This window comes from Macaca thibetana, chromosome 17 (assembly GCF_024542745.1).
Source record: "Macaca thibetana thibetana isolate TM-01 chromosome 17, ASM2454274v1, whole genome shotgun sequence".
Taxonomy (NCBI): Eukaryota; Metazoa; Chordata; class Mammalia; order Primates; family Cercopithecidae; genus Macaca; species Macaca thibetana.
In genome coordinates, this window is record NC_065594.1 from 5,775,787 (window position 1) to 5,794,137 (window position 18,351).

Here is an 18,351-nt window from a genome sequence, read left to right on the forward strand (position 1 = left end):
GCTCATAGTTGCTCATTTTGGGGCTGCTTTCATTTTTTAAAATAATTTTCTTTTCTTTCTTTTTCTTTTCTTTCTTTCTTTTTTTTTTTTTTTTTTTGAGACAGAGTCTCACTGTGTTGCCCAGGCTGGTCTTGAACTCCTGGGCTCAAGAGATCCTCCTGCCTCGGCCTCCCAAAGTGCCAGGATTACAGGCGTGAGCCATCACACACAGCCATTTTGTAAATAAATTTTCTAATGCACTTAGTGTTGGCTGTATTTAATGCTTTTTGTTGAAAGTATTCATAAAGCTGTATCAGACCACAGGAATGATTTATACTTAAATCAACATCTAAGTATTAAAGACTTGGTTTTGATGTATTTTCTAAGAAAATTAATAGAAAGTAGAGTAGTAGTTATATGACTGGCCTATTAGCCATTAATTTTTGTAAAGTACATGTATTAGAGTTCTCCAGAGAAACAGAATCAATAGGATAGATAGGTAGATGGATGAGTGGATGATAGGGAGGTAGGGAGGTAGATAGATGACAGGGCATTTACTAGAGAAATTGGCTTATGCAATTATGGAGGCTGAGAAGTCCCATGACACGCCACCTGCCAGCTGAAGAAACAGGGAAGCTGGTAGCATGGTTTAGTTTAAATCCAGAGGCCCGAGAACAAGGGAGCTGATGGCATAACTCTCAGTCAGAGGCCAAAAGCTTGAGAAGCCAGGGGTGCTGCTGGTACAAGCCCCAGAGTCCAAAGGCCAGAGGATGGAGAGTTCTGGTTTCCAAGAGCAGGAGAAGAAAAGTATCCCAGCTCCAGAGGAAAGAGAAGTTGCCTTTCCTCTGCCTTTTTGTTCCATCTGGGCCCTCACCTAATAAGATGGCATCCATCGATGTACTTTACTTGAAGGTGGATTTTTCCACTTCAGTCTACTCTTTCAAATGCCAGTCTCTTCCGGAAACACCTTCACAGAAATACCCAGAAATAATGCTTTACCAGCTGTCTGGGTATTCTTTAGTCAAGTTGACACCTTAAATCAACCATCACAGTCTGTATCACATTCTCATATGGTTATTAATGTTTTCCATGTTTTAAAGTATCTGATATCCAAAATTTCATTTTAATAGTTACCTTAATGCAGTAACTATTTATCATAGCGGTAGTTAACTTGGAACTAGCAGGCACACAGTGCGTATCATAGTCCTGTTTTACTAAATGGCATAGAATGTTAAGTGAGATATACTATAACTCTTCATTGTAGTGTTTTTATTATTGTTTTCAAGCTCAATTACAAGATTGTATAGAAATTTGGAGTATTTTAACTATTGCAGCCATCTGCTGGTTGGCCACTCCTGCTCTTAACTAATTCAAAATAGTGATTTTTAATGTCATAGTAAAACTTTCTAGGAAATCTCTAGATATTTCCTTTGGGAGTGTTTCAGTAGAGATGTGCTACTCATGTCAAGCTTATTTTGAAAAAAATAAGCTGTGTTTTGTTTTGTTTTTGGTAGAGACGAGGTCTTGCTGTGTTGCCCGGGCTGGTCTCAAACTCTTGGGCTCTTGGGCTCAAGCAGTTCTTCCGCCTTGGCCTCCCAAAGTGCTGGGATTACAGGCACCAACAACCTTGCTCAGCCTGATTTATTATTGCTTTTTAAATCTGATAGTGCTGCTGGCCTGCAGTTTATTTTAATTATACTGGGTAGTTTGGAATCTCTTAGTGGGACTTCATGTGTCCTTGATGAAGGATATGTTGGTTTCCTAGCAACTATTAAATAGGATTAAAATCTTGGAGTGAGCCATTGACTCAAACTCAGTTTCATAGGGCACACTTTATCAAGCCCTCTTACTGTGTATTGATGATAGCATGATGAATTATTAAGGAATTTTGAGTCTGATTCTTTTTATTTGAGTGGCAAAGTAAAAAAACACCTCATGTGTTTTACTTACTGATACTAATATTTGTCCATGTTATACGACATTTTTGTTTTTGTTTGAGGTATATTTTCTTATTGTCTGCTCAACTCTACTACTAGTAAGTGGAAAAACTGAGAAGTAAAGAGGCTAAATAACTTCATTATGGTTATTCAGAGAACTGTAGCAAAGCTGGACTACGGAATTTAGGGTTTTTCCTCTAGGTCGGTGATTTTTAAATTGCAGATTATAAACCATAAACAAATCAGGAAATCACACAACACAATCAGTTTTTGTTGTTGTTGTTTTTAATGAATCAGAATAAATATGAGAGTGTATCATATATGTTAAGGGTAATTACTGTTTCATGAAACTTTTGACAAAATATACATATTTGTCATTATTATCATGTATATTAAATGTGTTACGTAATATTAAATTTTCCTGTGGGTTGTGTTGAAAAAGGTTTGGAAGCCATTGTACTAGAAAATACTCAGCCGCAAATTATAGAACCTTAATGTTTTATGCAAACTTTTTGACATTGATAATAAAATCATTTTGAATAGTGGTTAGGAGGGATTGTATAATGGTGGTAGAATTTCAGGAAAGTTTCACTTTCTTCCTTCTATACCTTTCAAATTGTTGGAATAGTTTGTAGTTAACATACCTTATTGTTACAATCAGAGGGAAAAAGTGTTTTAATCTGGATCATAAAACTGAAGAAAATGTTTATTTAATGTGTTGTTAAAACTCACATGTAATATTTATGTGGTTTAGTATATTTTATGTTGGTAAAGGGTGATTGTTATTTTTTAAAAACAGCCATATATATATACACTTTCTTTCTTTTTAAACAGAGGCATCAGTAAATTCTTTAGAAAAGAAAAACCAAGCAGAAAGGACCCTGAAATTACCCATAGACTGAAAGAGGCAGAGCAACAGCCATGGAACCGTGGGAAAGAGCAGTCTGCATTCTAGACCTCTGTTCTCACTGTTGTTCCTTATCTGTGCTGTAGTAGCTTCCCTGAAATGAGAGTTGGGAACCTGTTAAGTCTGTTGAAAACAGAGCTTTTTGAAGGAAAAATGCTTTTTAGTTGTTAGGTTTAATTAATGCTCATGACTTGAGATTCGCTTTGTTTGTTGGGAACTCCAAGGATTTATTCTAATTGTAACTTACTTAATTGGGTAGCTAATAAAATAGCTAAGATTGCAACCATAAAATTTAGGCTTGCAGATAAAACATGGGTTTGGTAACAACTGACTAAGGCAAATTTAAATGAGATTTGTATTAATTTTAGTTAACATTATGACTGTTGTGCTTATTTTAAAGTATTCTTACTTAAATGACCAACTGGACAATTTTCCTTCTGTAAACTGATTATAAACAACCCATTTGGCTTTTAGGTATATGCCATGTTTGCTTAATTTTGCTACTGAGCATGCACAATGTACTGAAAAGTGGCCCACTTCATTTTATTAAATGTCAGAATTGCAAATAGCATATATGTTTATATGGGTAGGTTACAAGTTGATAAAAATATTATATCATTTGGTTGCATATTACTTAGTCAAACATCTCACCAATCGAGAATGGTTATTCTAAATTATCAAGATTTTGTTTTAAATAGGGTTTCTTTAAGATGTTTTTCTGTGACCCTGGAAACTGACTTGAAGTAGAGGGTTATCTGAGTTTTTCTCCATTCATAGCACAATTGATGTGATACATCATTATATATTTGATATAACTTCTCCCATTTTTATAAGCAAAATATAGTGTCATCCACAGCAGTGTGTTTCCCAGAACCGGGACTGATATGGAGACAAGAACTTTTCATATCTCCGCCTGCATCTTACATAAGCTATTACTTGATTTAATATGATATTAATGGTGACCCCTCAGTTTTTCTCTTTTGACCTTTAGACTTTCACATTAGCAAAACAAATATATTCATATCAGAATACCAGGAAATGGTTTTTCCAAAGAGAGTTTCAGAATACTCTGAATTATACTGTGAAAAAAACCATAAAAATTAATATTGCAGTCTAACTTTCTAGTAATAGAGTCAGGTTTTAGAGTTATTTTCCAGACTTCTGAAGATTTGCAAAAGTACCTGAATCTTTAAAGATGGAATATATTAGATAAGATTTTCTCTTAGCTAAAGCTGTTATATCTAAACCTATTTTAAGTCATTGGTGCCCTTGTCCACATAAAGCTTTCATTAAATCTTTTTCAGTTTGATGACCATATCTCTTTACTGGATACAAGCAAATGAGAAATGGTCAAATAAGAGAACAAAAGTAAGTCTTCCTGCAGAAACAAGCACAAGCAGTGAACCATACTTCAAAATCAGCTCAATCCAGAAGTTCAAGATCTTGTGTACATTTTTATAAATGTTGTTCGAATCAACATACAGGAATTTTTTTTAAGATTTAATAAAATGAGAAGTTTCCTCAATACAAATAGATGTAAAATCAGTGACCGTTATTGAAGTAACTATTGAAAGAAATGTTCGTTTATTAAAGTCTCCTACTCCCCCAGTACAACTGGATTTTACCTTCGCTTTTAGTAGTGATCACTTTGTTATACGACCTATGTCTATTTTTTATTAGTTAATTTATATATACCTTGCCTCCAGATTTTTATCTTACTAAAAGTATAATACTTTTAATTAGGTACGTATTCTGAAGATTCCTCTCTGTTCTCAAATAGATGGGTGAATTTCTAAAATCAATTTCTATTCTAATTTCCAGTCTTTTCAATCACAGACAGGCTTGTAATTCAGGTCATTGTAGTTTAAGATGCCTATTTAACAAAAATATAGAAGGTGGGAAGACAGACTGCTAATTTTTGAAAGCTCATTAGTTTAAACATCTGTTTATGTAAACATCTTGAACCATTTGAAATAAAGGTCATTTTTTGTTTTCCCTAATTTCACAGACTAATAGGCCTTAAAGTTGGAAGGCATCTTAGCAGCAACAGACAATTCCAGTCTCTTAGCTGCTGTAGTGATTCTTGGTAATATCCGGGGCAGACAACCCTCCTGACACTGGTTGAACACTTCCATCATGGCTAACTTTCTGTCTTACTAGAGTAAACTTACTGGTACACAGCTGTAGTCCTTAGAATGTAGAGTCAGAAATTTGGAATTCCTAATATTCATCCTTTGGGCCCTCTCTTCCTTGATTGGTTTTCTGTTTTTTTCCCTCTTCTGGTTAACACTAGATGGTAAAATCAAATGTTGTCTGAAAAACAAACAAAAAACAAAAACAAATGTCTGAACCTTGATGCTAAAGAGGGGCTAAGGGAAATCCAAAAATAAAAGGTAGAGTGAAATAAAGAACAACAAAATGAGAAATTCAGAAGAAAAATAGGAAAGGGTTGCGCATGGTAGGGAGCGATAGAAAATCTTGGGTTATGTATCCTTGAATAATTTTTTTTTTAATCATCATGGGCCAAAGAGGAAAAATTAAGCCCCTATTATAGTGGACCTGAGGTTTGTTTGCATCTTGGTTCTACCACTTAATTATGTTACCATGGGAAGCATTAACCTCTCTGTCACTTTTCTCAGCTATAAAATGGGGCCAGACCTATTTGTTTTTTCCTTTGGGTAGAGATTGATGTGAAGACTGGCACATAGTAAATGTTCATTAAGTACATTTCACTTTTCAAGTCGCTCTGTGAATATTAAGTAAGTACATGAGGATTAAGAGCTTTATCCATTTTGTTTACTCCTTTATCATCACTATCCAGAATGTCACACGGTGATTGGATGCCCATAAATAACTTAGTGAATGAATAAGTGGACTTTTTTTGTCATCTCTTCCCTTCAAAACATCTCAGATCCAGCTATCGTGAGACCTTATTGTAACTCAAATTTGAATAAAGCACAATTGGCAATTGGTCCTTATCATCTGCCTGGTATTTTTTCTCAAAGAAGAGTCAACTGTAGTGCTTATTTTCAAGGGCAGGAATCCATGAAAGGAAGGGCAGATTTGGCAGCGATTCTGGACTTCTAGCCCAGTGTCCCTGGATCAATCCAGTAAATCATTTGCCATCTAACAAGGAGATTTCAGAATATTCTGCTGCCAGAAAATGGATTTGGATTGCCCAGATGGGCATGGGGATTGCTAGTTGTAGAGATTCACCTTGTCCATTTCATTAATATCTATTTACCCTACCTGTAACTAGACCCCACATTTTACACAGTCAAATTTCTCAGACTCCAGTAATTGCCTCATGGCCTCACTTCTCACCGTTTCACCACTACTCTAATTCAGGCCACTTGGATTACTGCAGAAACTCCCCAGTGATCTTCCTCTCTTGTTGTCTTGTGTTTGTTTGATCTAATAACTGCAAACAAAATGATCTCTCTAAAAACTAAATCACATCATGTCATTCCCCTATTTAAAATTCCTCAATAGCTTCCCACCTGGGAGACCGATATATTCAAAATCTTTCTTAAACACATCATACAGTATGATGTCTTTTTTCTGCAGTGAAAGCTGCACCATTGTTTTATGTACCACTAAGAAAGAAAACATGCTCCAGTTCACTGTCACACCACAGAGGTTATGAGACATATCTGCTTTCAGAAATTCTAAGATTTAAAAAGAAAAGTATACATTGGAATCCATGAAATGCATTTTCTTCTTGCCATATAGTAATAGTTAGGACTTACTCACTAATACATTGGCAAATATAATAGAAGTGACTTATTTCTGTCTTGAAGGAGAATTCTTAAGTTTCACTATTAGATATGATATTTACTCTGGGGTTTTAGTTAAATATAAGGTTAAAGATGTTCCCTTCTATGCCTGGTTAAGTTGTTTGTTTCTAAATCCATAATAGATAATGCTTTTTCTGCATCCTCTGGGATGACCATGCAGTTATTGCCTTTAATCCATTAATATGGTAAATTACATTCATACGGTTTTCTTTTGTTTTTAATGTTGAACCCTCCTTGCAGTGGGACCAACACTACTGTCAGGATTTTTTTTTTTTTTTTTCATTTACTGGTAGATTCCCCTTGCTAATACTTTGTCTTTTTTCACAAATAAGTTTGGTCAGTAATCTTCTGTTTATATATTACCTTTATCCTGTTTTGTTATCATGATTATATTAGCCTCAGAAGACACTTTTAGTCTCTGGAATAGTTTGTATAATATAGGAATTATTTGTTCCTTGAAAGTTAGTAAAAGTCAGCCAGGCTCGGCAGCTCATGCCTGTAATCCCAGCACTTTGGGAGGCCGAGGTGGGAGGATTGCTTGAGCCCTGGAGTTCAAGACCAGCCTGGGCAACATGGTGAAATGCCGTCTCTACAAAAAAAAAAAAAACAAAATGCAGAAATTAGCCAGGCGTGGTGATGCAGACCTGTGGTCTCAGCTACTCAGGAGGCTGAAGTGGGAGGATCGTTGATCCCGGGAGGCTAAAGTTGTGGTGAGGCAAGATCACACCACCACACTCCAGCCTGGGTGACAGAGTGAGATCCTGTTTCAAAAAAAAAAAAAGGTAGAAGTCCGTCTGTAAAACTCTTATTCTGGTGCACTGAACTGAGGCTGGATGATTGATTTTTTGTTTGTTTGTTTTTGTTTTTGTTTTTTTTTGAGACGGAGTCTTGCTCTGTCGCCCAGGCTGGAGTGCAGTGGCCGGATCTCAGCTCACTGCAAGCTCCGCCTCCCGGGTTCACGCCATTCTCCTACCTCAGCCTCCTGAGTAGCTGGGACTACAGGCGCCTGCCACCACGCCTGGCTAATTTTTTTTTTTTTTTTTTTTGTATTTTTTTAGTAGAGATGGGATTTCACCATGTTAGCCGGGATGGTCTCAATCTCCTGACCTTGTGATCCACCCGGCTCAGCTCCCAAAGTGCTGGGATTACAGGCGTGAGCCACCATACTCGGTCGGTTGGACGACTTTTGACTATCATTTCAATTTCTTTAGTAATTTATTATGCTATTTAGATGTTCTATGGAGCTCTGGATTGAGTGAGCATTTTAAAATAAAGTACAAATTACCACAATTGGCCCTAGAAAAGGTCAATAAATATATCAGTAACTATGGAAGAAAGACATTTGTCACAGGACTGCCTCTAAGAAATGTACAAAATGCAGATAGTGTCACTGTTGCTTCAAATCCTCACACAAATAATCCTACATTATGTAAATTGTTCTAGAGTTGTGTAAAAGAAGAAACATTTCCTTAATAACTTTATAGGAAGAAAGCGTAACACTGACATAGAACCTGATAAAGAAAATGCCTCAACCCTAAACCATTATCATCTGTAAATATTTATGCATATGTCTTAAATAAAATATTAGCAAATAAGTTCCGGGTGAACTTAAGGTCTAAGTCAGTGAAGTGCATTTTAAGAATGTGTGGATGATTCCATATTTGGAAACCTCTTAACAAAATTCATCTTATTAATAGTGCAGGGTAGATAACCTTATGGTTATCTTAGTAGTCATAAATATAACACAAAATTCAATATTTGGTGAATGTCAGTGTTCATTTCTGGTTGAAATTCTTAATAAAATAAGAAAAGGAAACTTCCAAGCATCGAAAGTATATATCCCCTGTTTCATCTTATATCCCAAATCAGCAGCTTTTATATACTTCTAATGTTCTAGCACCACTGTTATTTAACAGTGTTCTGAAACAGTTCTGGCTCAGAAATAAACAGTCATGGTACGGGATTGATTAAGTAAAACAGGACAAATGCCATAGTGCTATCCAACTGCTAAACCAATTTCTATATGTATACAGAGAGAGAGGCCAAGAGATTTATTCACTGTTGAGTAAACAAAAACAGGAATCAAAAGAGCCTTGATAAGATGTTTAGATTACATGTAAAAAATGTAGATTTAGAGAAATCTGGAACTGTGTCCAACAAAATGTTTATAATGATCTAACTTTGTGAGGTAGGATTTCAGGTAAACTTCACTTTCTGTATGCCTTTCTTTTGATTTTCTATAAGAAATGTTTATTTTTGTTTAATTTTTTAAGAAATGTTGCTGATAGCTTTCAGGCGTAGACTAGAAGCTAGAAACTGATCATAGACAATTAGGGGCATCTCATGGGAGGTATAGAAAGTTCATCTTGCGGGCCTTATCCAATCATGCATGAGTCCCATCCCCTGAACCCCCAGCCCCAGAAGTTTTTACTTAAGAATCACTGCAGTAGTGAATCATTGTTAACAGATTATAGTGTGAGCTGCCATCTTAATTTTCATTATAATGTATTTATGACTTTTATATATCAAGCATCTTGTTAAAGCCTTTCATGTAAGTCACTTTTAGTCTGTCTGACAACATTAGATTGTCATTATTTTTATCCATATTTTTATAGATGAAGAAATGGAGGCTAAGGTTACATAACTAATAGCTAGTGGCATTCCTGATTTTTTCAGCTTTATTCTTAATCACCTAACTGTATTTCCTCATTTTCTGAAGAAATCCATCATATTCCTCAGTATTTAGGGGGAGAAGAAAGTTGGTGAACTACCAGTCTGAAGTCTCCTGTATCTGTTGGAATATAGAAGTTATCATCATAGTATCAGATACAGTTTATTTCAAAAGACTGAAACATATTTTATTATAGCAGAAGGATTAAAGTAGTGAAAATACAGCAGAGAACTAATAGTCTCTTCAGTTTGCCAATTGTACAAAAAGAAATAGAAATGTGTACCTTGACTCTTTTTTTTTTGAGACGGAGCCTCTCCCTCTTGCCCATGCTGGAGTGCAATGGCACGATCTCGGCTCACTGCAACCTCCACCTCCCAAGTTCAAGTGATTCTCCTGCCTCAGCCTCCTGAGCAGCTGGCATTATAGGCTCACACCACCATGCCCAGCTAATTTTTTGTGTTTTTAGTAGAGACTGGGTTTCACCATGTTGGTCAGGCTGGTCTCAAACTCCTGACCTCAAGTGATCCACCCGCCTCTGCCTCCCAAAGTGCTGAGATACAGGCATGAGCTACAGCTACTGTGCCCGGCCACACCTTGACATTTTCTATCAGATTATGACAAAAATTTTTAAATAATGAGCAAAAATTATAGATTACAGCAATGTAATTTAATAGGTTACATGGCATTTAGGGATATATAAGAGAGTATATTTTTCAAATAACCACTCAAAAATGTGTGTGTCTAGGAAAGTTCAGTGTGTACTAGAAATAAAGATATGCATGGTAAGTAATGACAAAGGCACAAGTCTATATTAATCTCAGAACATAATAATAGAAAACTAAAAATTTTATTGTTAGCATAAGTTGAAAAATGTGCTATTTAATACAGAGTTTGAAAGTAGAGACTCTTGAGTGAAATGTATACATTCATTGCGAATTAAAACACCCCAATATTAGAATAATGTGGAATTGTACAAATAGGCAGAAACATATTGCTTTAAACCAGTTGTTTGAAAGGCACATTAAAACAGAAAAACTTTTTGAACATATTAGAAAAAGAAATAATAATAGATCATAAAAGCCATTTAGAAAAACACCAAGACTAACCACAAGTCAGACCACAAATGATGTAGTTAATTTAATATACATGTACACAGTTTGTGTGTATAAACGTATTTTTTAAAAGTTAAATTTTATTAGTAAAGTTATACATTGAAATGTAGGAGATGCCATTTCTCCTATTAAGTGGTAGTGCTCCGTTGTTGACAGTGCACTGACAGTATAATGCAGCAGTTCAGAGGGCGGATTCTGGACCCACACTCCCTGTATTTGAACCCTAGCTCTGCTACTGATGAGCCAGTATGAACTGCTGATATGAACTCTCAGTTCAGCTGAGGCCTTTCTGGCCTTAGTCATCTCATCTGTAAAATTAATCTGTGTAGAGGACTTGGCACGTAACTAACATTCATGTTGTCAAACCATTAACTCCCTTCTTCAAACCTCTTCAATAAAATTTCCTTTTAAAGATGAAAGGAGCATTTTTTCTGCAACTAGACCCTGCACTGTCTGGCCCCCACCTATCTTTGCAACCACGTTTCCTACCAGTGTTCCCCGGTGAATTGTGCCATACCCACAAATGCCTTCTTGAATAAACCCAGGTTTATTCAAGAATAAAACCAGGTATCTACCACTTCAGAGCCTTCTTGTTTTAACTTCTGTTTGAAAAGTTCTTCTGTCCACACCTGCTTAGGTACCACATACATAAGTAACCCTTTCCTCTGGCTAGTTCCTTCTCATCCTTCAATCCTTAAACGTCACCTCAGAGAGACCTTCCCTCACCATCCTGTACACACTAGTTGCCCCCATTATTCTAATTCTCTTTTTCTTTCATTGTACTGATCATAATTGGTAGGTTTTTTTAAACATGTATTTGTTTGCATTTTCTAATGTCTGTCTTCCTTATGTGATAGATTACTCGTTTTGTTACCCACTATGACATGCCGAGAATGGTACCTGATACATAATTGGCCTTTGCTGTGTTGGATGAATGAAGGAACACTAACTGCTGGAACATAATTACAGCCTTTCTAGAAAGCAATAATTACCAAGAATTAAAAAAAAAATCATTCCGTTTGATATAACAATCTTTTAACAAACTTTCTTAAAGATATTACAAAGAGCGGCACAGTGGGGGCAGCACAGCGAGCAGGGCGCCTGGGGTGCAGGTGCAGGGTGTCGGGGCGTGCGCGCCTCTTGGCTGCTCGCTGACGGGGCCCCGAGCCGCCGATTCCTGCCGAGTGTAGAGAGGAGACATGTTGGTCTCCCTGGACTGAAGAGAGGGAGAAGCCCAAGACTAAGATTCTCAAAATGGTTTATTACCCAGAACTCTTTGACTGGGTCAGTCAAGAACCATTTCCAAACCAGAACATGGAGGGAAGGCTTCCTAAGGGAAGACTTCCAGTCCCCAAGGAAGTGAACCGCAAGAAGAACGATGAGACACACGCTGCCTCCCTGACTCCACTGGGCAGCAGTGAGCTCCGCTCCCGAAGAATCAGTTACCTCCCCTTTTTTAAATCGTAGCACCTCCATTTGTATTACATACGGTGTATGGGTATTGATGAGGTCATGGTATCATATATGGGATTTTTTTCTGTGTAAATCATCAAGTATAAGAAGAAACTATGGGACTCTAAGCCTTGCTTTAGAGATTTTACCGTGGACAAATAGGTATCATCAACTCAGTTTTTAATCATTCTGACTCAGGTGAAAACGCTCAGAATTTCACACTGTCTGAATCCACATTTCCAACCCTGACAGGTGGGCCTTCAGCCTGGTTCGCTACAACAGTGTCTTCCACAGCTCAGACTCCCACCGCACTCACACAACCGGTCCACTCCTGCCTTTTCACTCACACAGCTCCCGACTACTTGCAGAGGCTGAGTCCCCCCTTTTTTTTCATTTAGATGTAACAAACCTAGTAGTTTATGTTCATCAGTTGTTTGTATAGCTCTTTATTTTATCCATGTACTCTTTTGATGTATAGAAGTAGTTTGAAACTCATTGTTTCCTTGTGGTAAGTGACTCAGATGCTGCCACAGGACCTGAGACACTGATGGGTGGTGCTATTTTGGACTTTCAACATGCTCCTTGGCGAGGTAGCGCCGATGGAGTTATTTTTTATTTCCATCTTCTAAGAAGGTGTTGGTACTCTGTTTCCCTGAATGTTGTTCTCTAGACTGGACTGACTTGTTTTCCTTGTGTCTTCAGCGTGGCTTTCTTCCTCAGTGTGGCAGGTTGAGCGACTGCTACCAGAGTGTGAGAGACGATTGTCTCGTTGACTGGCACTCACGGACATGCAGTCACGGTAGCGGGAGCAATCACAAAACTAATTTACTTACCAAATCTCTTCCTGTCCGTAGCCTCGCCTGCCTGACTTAGAGAAAGAAAAGCAATAATTTTACAGGCATTTTGAGGTGCCTCTTTGGGTTCTTTGTGTTTGAAATGATATTTGTGGAAAAAAAGAGCAAAACCTTTTTAAATAAATTCCCCCTGAAAAAAACCCAAAACACTAGCATCTGAGTAGGAATATGAAAATGACACCTTTTCCAAATATTAAATTGGAAACCAATGTCTTTACAAAATCATAATGCTTTTTTAAAAGGCAGAGCACTCTTTTTTTGGCAATTTTGATAAGCCAGGTGTAGATTTACATTTTTGTCCTTGCTCCCAACGAAATGAATAAACAAAAATAAAATACTATCTACTCATGGAATGTTGTTGTGTTAGCCGGTCTGAAAGCCCACCTTAATTTTTATATAACTGTCTTTTAGCTCTTCTTTTGACAGAGCTGGCCTTGTTCTGAACTGTTTTGCTTCTGACTGTTCAACACCGATGACGCATGCACTGCACTTCTTCGTTTTCTTCTTGCTCCCCCATTGGCTTGAGTTTCTTGTGCATTCCTCCGCTCCCTCCTTGGTTAGAATAGGTATATCAGCTGTGTAAATAGAGCAAGAAAACAGTATTCTGCATCTGTAGCATTTATGTAGAGTTGCAGTTGTGTACTGCTGAAAATGCAGGCTTTTGTAACAATGTGATCTTTACTGATGCACTCATGACAAGTACCCAATGTGTTTTAGGTATTTTAGTAGTATTTGTTTAATAAATATGCAAGCTGTAAAAAAAAAAAAAAAAAAAAGATATTACAAAGAATGGTGCAATGGCCATCACAGAACTGATGGTACTAATTACAAATTATAAAATATTTACATGTCTAACAACTAGAGAATAGTTTCATTGAGTGAATTATGACACACACAAAAGGTGAACTGTTATGTAGTCATTAAAAATTTTTTTTGGTAAGTTTAATGTTTCAGTGTTACAGACAAAAGCAGACTATACAATAGTGAAAATAAATTACAGTGTAAATATATTAACAAAAGAATTTATCAAAAGTAAATTTGAGTAGCTAATTGTATTTTCTTAATTGTATTTGAAAATTAACTTTCCTACAAAAGCACGTGTTATGTTCTAGAGGAGAAAAAAGATTGTGTGTGTTTTTTTAAGTATCAGATGTGTTAAAAAAATTTCATGAATAGACCTGGTGGGGTGGCTCACACCTGTCATCCCAGCACTTTGGGAGGCCGAGGCGGGTGGATCACGAGGTCAGGAGATCGAGACGATCCTGGCTAAAATGGTGAAACCCCATCTCTACTGAAAAAAAAAAAAATACAAAAAATTAGCTGGGTGTGGTGGCGAGTGCCTGTAGTCCCAGCTACTCGGGAGGCTGAGGCAGGAAAATGGCGTGAACCCAGGAGGCGGAGCTTGCAGTGAGCGGAGATCATGCCACTACACTCCAGCCTGGGAGACAGAGCGAGACTCCGTCTCAAAAAAAACATTCATGAACAGATTCATGCTATTATGAGAACTTATAAGAATCTAGAAGCTATTTCACAATAAAGAAGAGCCTTGCTCGTTATCATCAGTAATTAGAGAGAAGAATTTTCTTGCTTTAATTAAATTTTTGTTATTACTTGTATATTAAACTATTGTCTAGCCCATATGGATCATAGTATATTAAATGCGTATAAGAAACTTAGCATATTTAGTCCAGCTACAGCAGGTGGTAAATTCCTATTTAAGAATTGACATATATCACTAAAGATGTGATAAATAGGCTGAATATAAAAGCTCTTGTAAAAACACTCTTATAGAATGTGAAATGTAAATATAAGATTTAGTAGCAAGAAAAAAGCAGTATATTAGGAAAATGGCAAAAATAATTTAATATACCTTTACTATCTAGAATATAGAGAATCAATATGAGTATGTTAGCTTAATAACAAAAGTCTTGTCAATAAAACAAAACTATGCTTTTGGTTTTACAGATTGATTTTATTATACTTGATGGTGTTATTTCTATAAATGATAATGTTGAATTTACAAAATCTGTTAATACATATCAAAAAACCTTAAAAATGTTTATAATCTTTACCCAGCAATTTTAGGAATTTTTGATAGATGCATGCAGAAATGTTTTCAAGGCATTTTTTTTTTTTTAATTTAAGGATCTAGGAACAACCTCCTTAATGTTGAATAGGAAGTGAGCTATATAAATTATGGTAAATCCATGTCAGAAAGGTAATTTTGTAAAGATTCTATCAGAAGAGTAATTTCCAGATTAAAATTTTAGTGATATAATACTAAATGAGAAGGATGCAAACAGTATATTTAGTTTGATACCTTTTAAATTTTATAAGGAGAAAAAAAGACAAAAAGATTACTCCAGAATGTTTAAAGTGATCATTGTTAGTTCAGAGATCATAGATGATTTTGTTTTCATTGTGCTTTTCTCCATTTTATGAATTTTATCCATTGAGCATGTATTACCTTTGAAGCTTAGAAAACAGAACACAAAAGTCTCTTGAAAACCCAAGGTGTACTGTGTTTTGGAGTTGATGAAGAGAGGATGGTGCCCAGCTTCACTGCCTGCTTACTGTCCAGGCTCACCAAAAGATAGCCTATCACTCTTAAGATATAGACACCCTTTTATATTGCAAATGGAAATGCAAAATGATTCAACACCTGGAGAAGTAAATTTGATGATACATAATAAATCTACCTAGGCATGTATCTTTCTACACAGTGAATTCTGCTTTTAGGAATTTGTCCTAAAAATATACCACAATAGTGTAAACATATATGCACAAAGTTAGCTCATTGCAGCATTGTTTCTTAATTACAAGATATTGGAAACCACTTAAGCATGCAAGCATACGACACTGAGTAAACTATGATATAAAATATGCACATAATGGAGCATCTATGGCTGTAGAACGGAATGAAGATGTCTGTAAACGGATAAAATATGATTTATAGGGGATATTATTACCTTTAAAAAGTTTTTAAAAGTCCAGGTTTAGAACAGTCAATCTGTTAGCATGATTTGATCTGATAATTCTACTTTTGAGATTTTATCCCAAGGAAATTATATGGTGCATGTATCAGGGCTTTGGGGGATGGGCAGGGAGCATAATTTTACCCTGGCAATGGGAACATCATTAGGGTTGCTGCCAAAAATAGGGGGTGGGAGTGGCATAAACAAGTGTCTGTTAATAGAAAAATACCATATAGTTAGTAAAAGTAATACACAAACATCTAGATTTGTCAAGGAAGTAATACTTGGGAAGATAGTACACAAAGCAAAGTTAGTTCTGGTATATTACCAAATCTATAAATTAGCATTGTTTAGAATAATAATTGGAGTTAGAGTGATTTTCAGATTTGAATGTAAGTTATGTTCACTTTTTAAATAAATCAAGTTAAATTCATAATAATGAAAGAAAGGAACTATTTTGAAAGCTAAAAGTTTTTTGATACTATCTCTGTGCCTTGATACTTCTCCTTTTAAGATGCATTTGGTCTCCTTGATGTTATTCAGCCTTCTAGTCTTCAACTTAGTTATCTCTTTTTTCTTACTTGACTCATTAGAATTTGTTTAAACTGTTATAAAATTTTACAGCTTTGCAAAAATGCAATTAATGAATCAGATATGAAAAATCCATTTCTATCTATTAAAAAAATACACACATATATTAATATGTGTACACATTCTTTATTAGAAATAAGTTGTATCTGTGCCCAGAAATTGAAAAGTGTATTTGTATTGCCATGCAGTTTGTGTACTGTACATCCATGTTGCATTGTTAAGAAAGTAATATTACCTGTGCTAGGCTCTGCTACAAGAAGTAAATGATCTTTGTGTCAGTGAAAATAGAAGGTTCTGTCCCATATTGATCTAGCACTTAAACTACTGTGCTATGCCTCAGTTGCCTAAAGTAGGCAGCTTAAGAATTTTGTAATTTAAAAACTCAAAACCCCATAATACCTGCAGAAAAAGAAAAAAAAAAGAAAAAAACCTTGGATTTTAAGGATACTAATTTAAAACTAATCTGAACAATGTTTATTATTTTAAATACTTTTGATGATAGACCATTGATAAAAGACCATTTTAGTTTAACTTGTTCTTAATAGGAATAGACGAAATAGGGTTACTAGAATGGATTGGAGGAAAATGTGAAGGAGTTATAAAAAGAAAATGCTATCTTTTATTAGCACTATTACTCTTGTGAAATTCTTGTTTTATAAAATACCTTGATTTGCATTGAAGATGACAGTCAAAGAACCCCTTTCATTCCCCCTGAAATGGGACTTCTTAGGTAAGTCAAAAACTAGTTAATATCCCTATGATTTTTGAGTACTGCCAGTGTGTGGCACATTCTGAGTGCTCCCTTTATCTCCCAACAGAGGGTGCAGCCCCAGCTCTCTGGCTTTTGCATGCAAGATCTCAGTGAGTCCTGGAGGCACTCTGTTTCTCAGATGCCAGGCAGCCACGTCTGTGAAGCTCTCCCTTTCCTGAATTTATCTCACCCATTTAGTCTAGACTATGACCTCTTAGAGGGCAGGAACTGTTTGTGTCTCTGTTGATCCTCAGTGCCTCTTAATTCAGTAAACATAAGAATGAATGTATAGTATTTGAACTGTTTACCGTAGAGGATGAAGTTAGGTGTTTAACATTCATGTTGTTTTTATCAGGAAACAGAATTGGTTAAGAATTCTATGCTTTTTTTCCAATTTAAACAGAGGAAGGCAAGAAACAACTCTACTAGAAGTGGATAATTTCTCCTTGAGCTTAAAGGTGTTCGGCAGTAATACTGGAGTAAACTTTAGTATTAGAGGTAAAAAATTCATACCCCTGAAAAAAAGATGAAAAACTGTATTATAAAGATATCATCACTGGATTTCCAGATTTATCTCTATCACTTAACTCCTTAGAAGATTTCAGTAAAACAGTTTCTAAAACTTACTGAATATGTGTCTATTTAAGACTTTGCTGCCTGCTTTTGAATCTCATAGGACTTTTGATGTAAGATATGTGTCAGTCACTCCCTTCAGTGTGTATTGTACGAAATAATCATAGAGTAACTAGAAAGTTTACCACCAGGCTGTGTTATTTACACATTTGTGGAAGTTTAATTCTGGACAGATGACAGAGAAAAGCACTGACAATACAGTTTCTTATGGATCGTCGTCGTCTTTTAATGGAGAGATCCATCAAGAATCAACTTTTCCTGTTGACTCAAAATCTCCAATTTGCCTTCATACATTAGTAAATATCTGAAGACTTCATTTCACCCCTAGAATAAAGTTATTGCTGTTAACTTGGCAGATGTGCCACCATTCTCCACTTCCTATGTCAGATAACTCTGATAAATGCTGGCATTTTCTTTCTCAACCCAGTCCTTGTCCTTGTTCAAGATAGAGCTTTTTGAATTCTTTATTTTTCCATCAGAGTTGGCTCCTAAAACGAAAGCTATTTGCTATCCTTGGTGTATGCCAGAATCACTGGTGCACTCTCCTCCAGCATGACAGATGCTGGAGAACAGAAAGCTTCTGCCAGGATGGTTGTCCCTGCAATACAAACATCTGCTTTAGGAAATATCAATGAGTTTTTTGGGAGTGCAGCAGCAAAAACAAGAAGAAAAGCCTGGGATAAATAAAACAA

General features: G+C 36.0%; 2 protein-coding genes across 5 annotated transcripts in view; both read left to right on the forward strand.

Moving 5' to 3' along the window:
* The window catches only part of CDK8 (cyclin dependent kinase 8), a 152,850-nt gene that overhangs the window by 106,767 nt on the left and 27,732 nt on the right, over nt 1–18,351 (forward strand). The gene's annotated exons all lie outside the window — the stretch shown is intronic.
* LOC126940777 (neuronal regeneration-related protein-like) lies at nt 4,167–11,981 on the forward strand. The gene has a single exon (XM_050766962.1). It carries the CDS (start codon nt 11,658–11,660, stop codon nt 11,868–11,870), a length of 213 nt encoding a protein of 70 aa, XP_050622919.1. The 5' UTR covers nt 4,167–11,657; the 3' UTR covers nt 11,871–11,981.

Bases quoted from the DNA above. Each gene is read 5' to 3' on its own strand.
- LOC126940777 (XM_050766962.1), top strand. From the start codon at position 11,658: ATGGTTTATTACCCAGAACTCTTTGACTGGGTCAGTCAAGAACCATTT.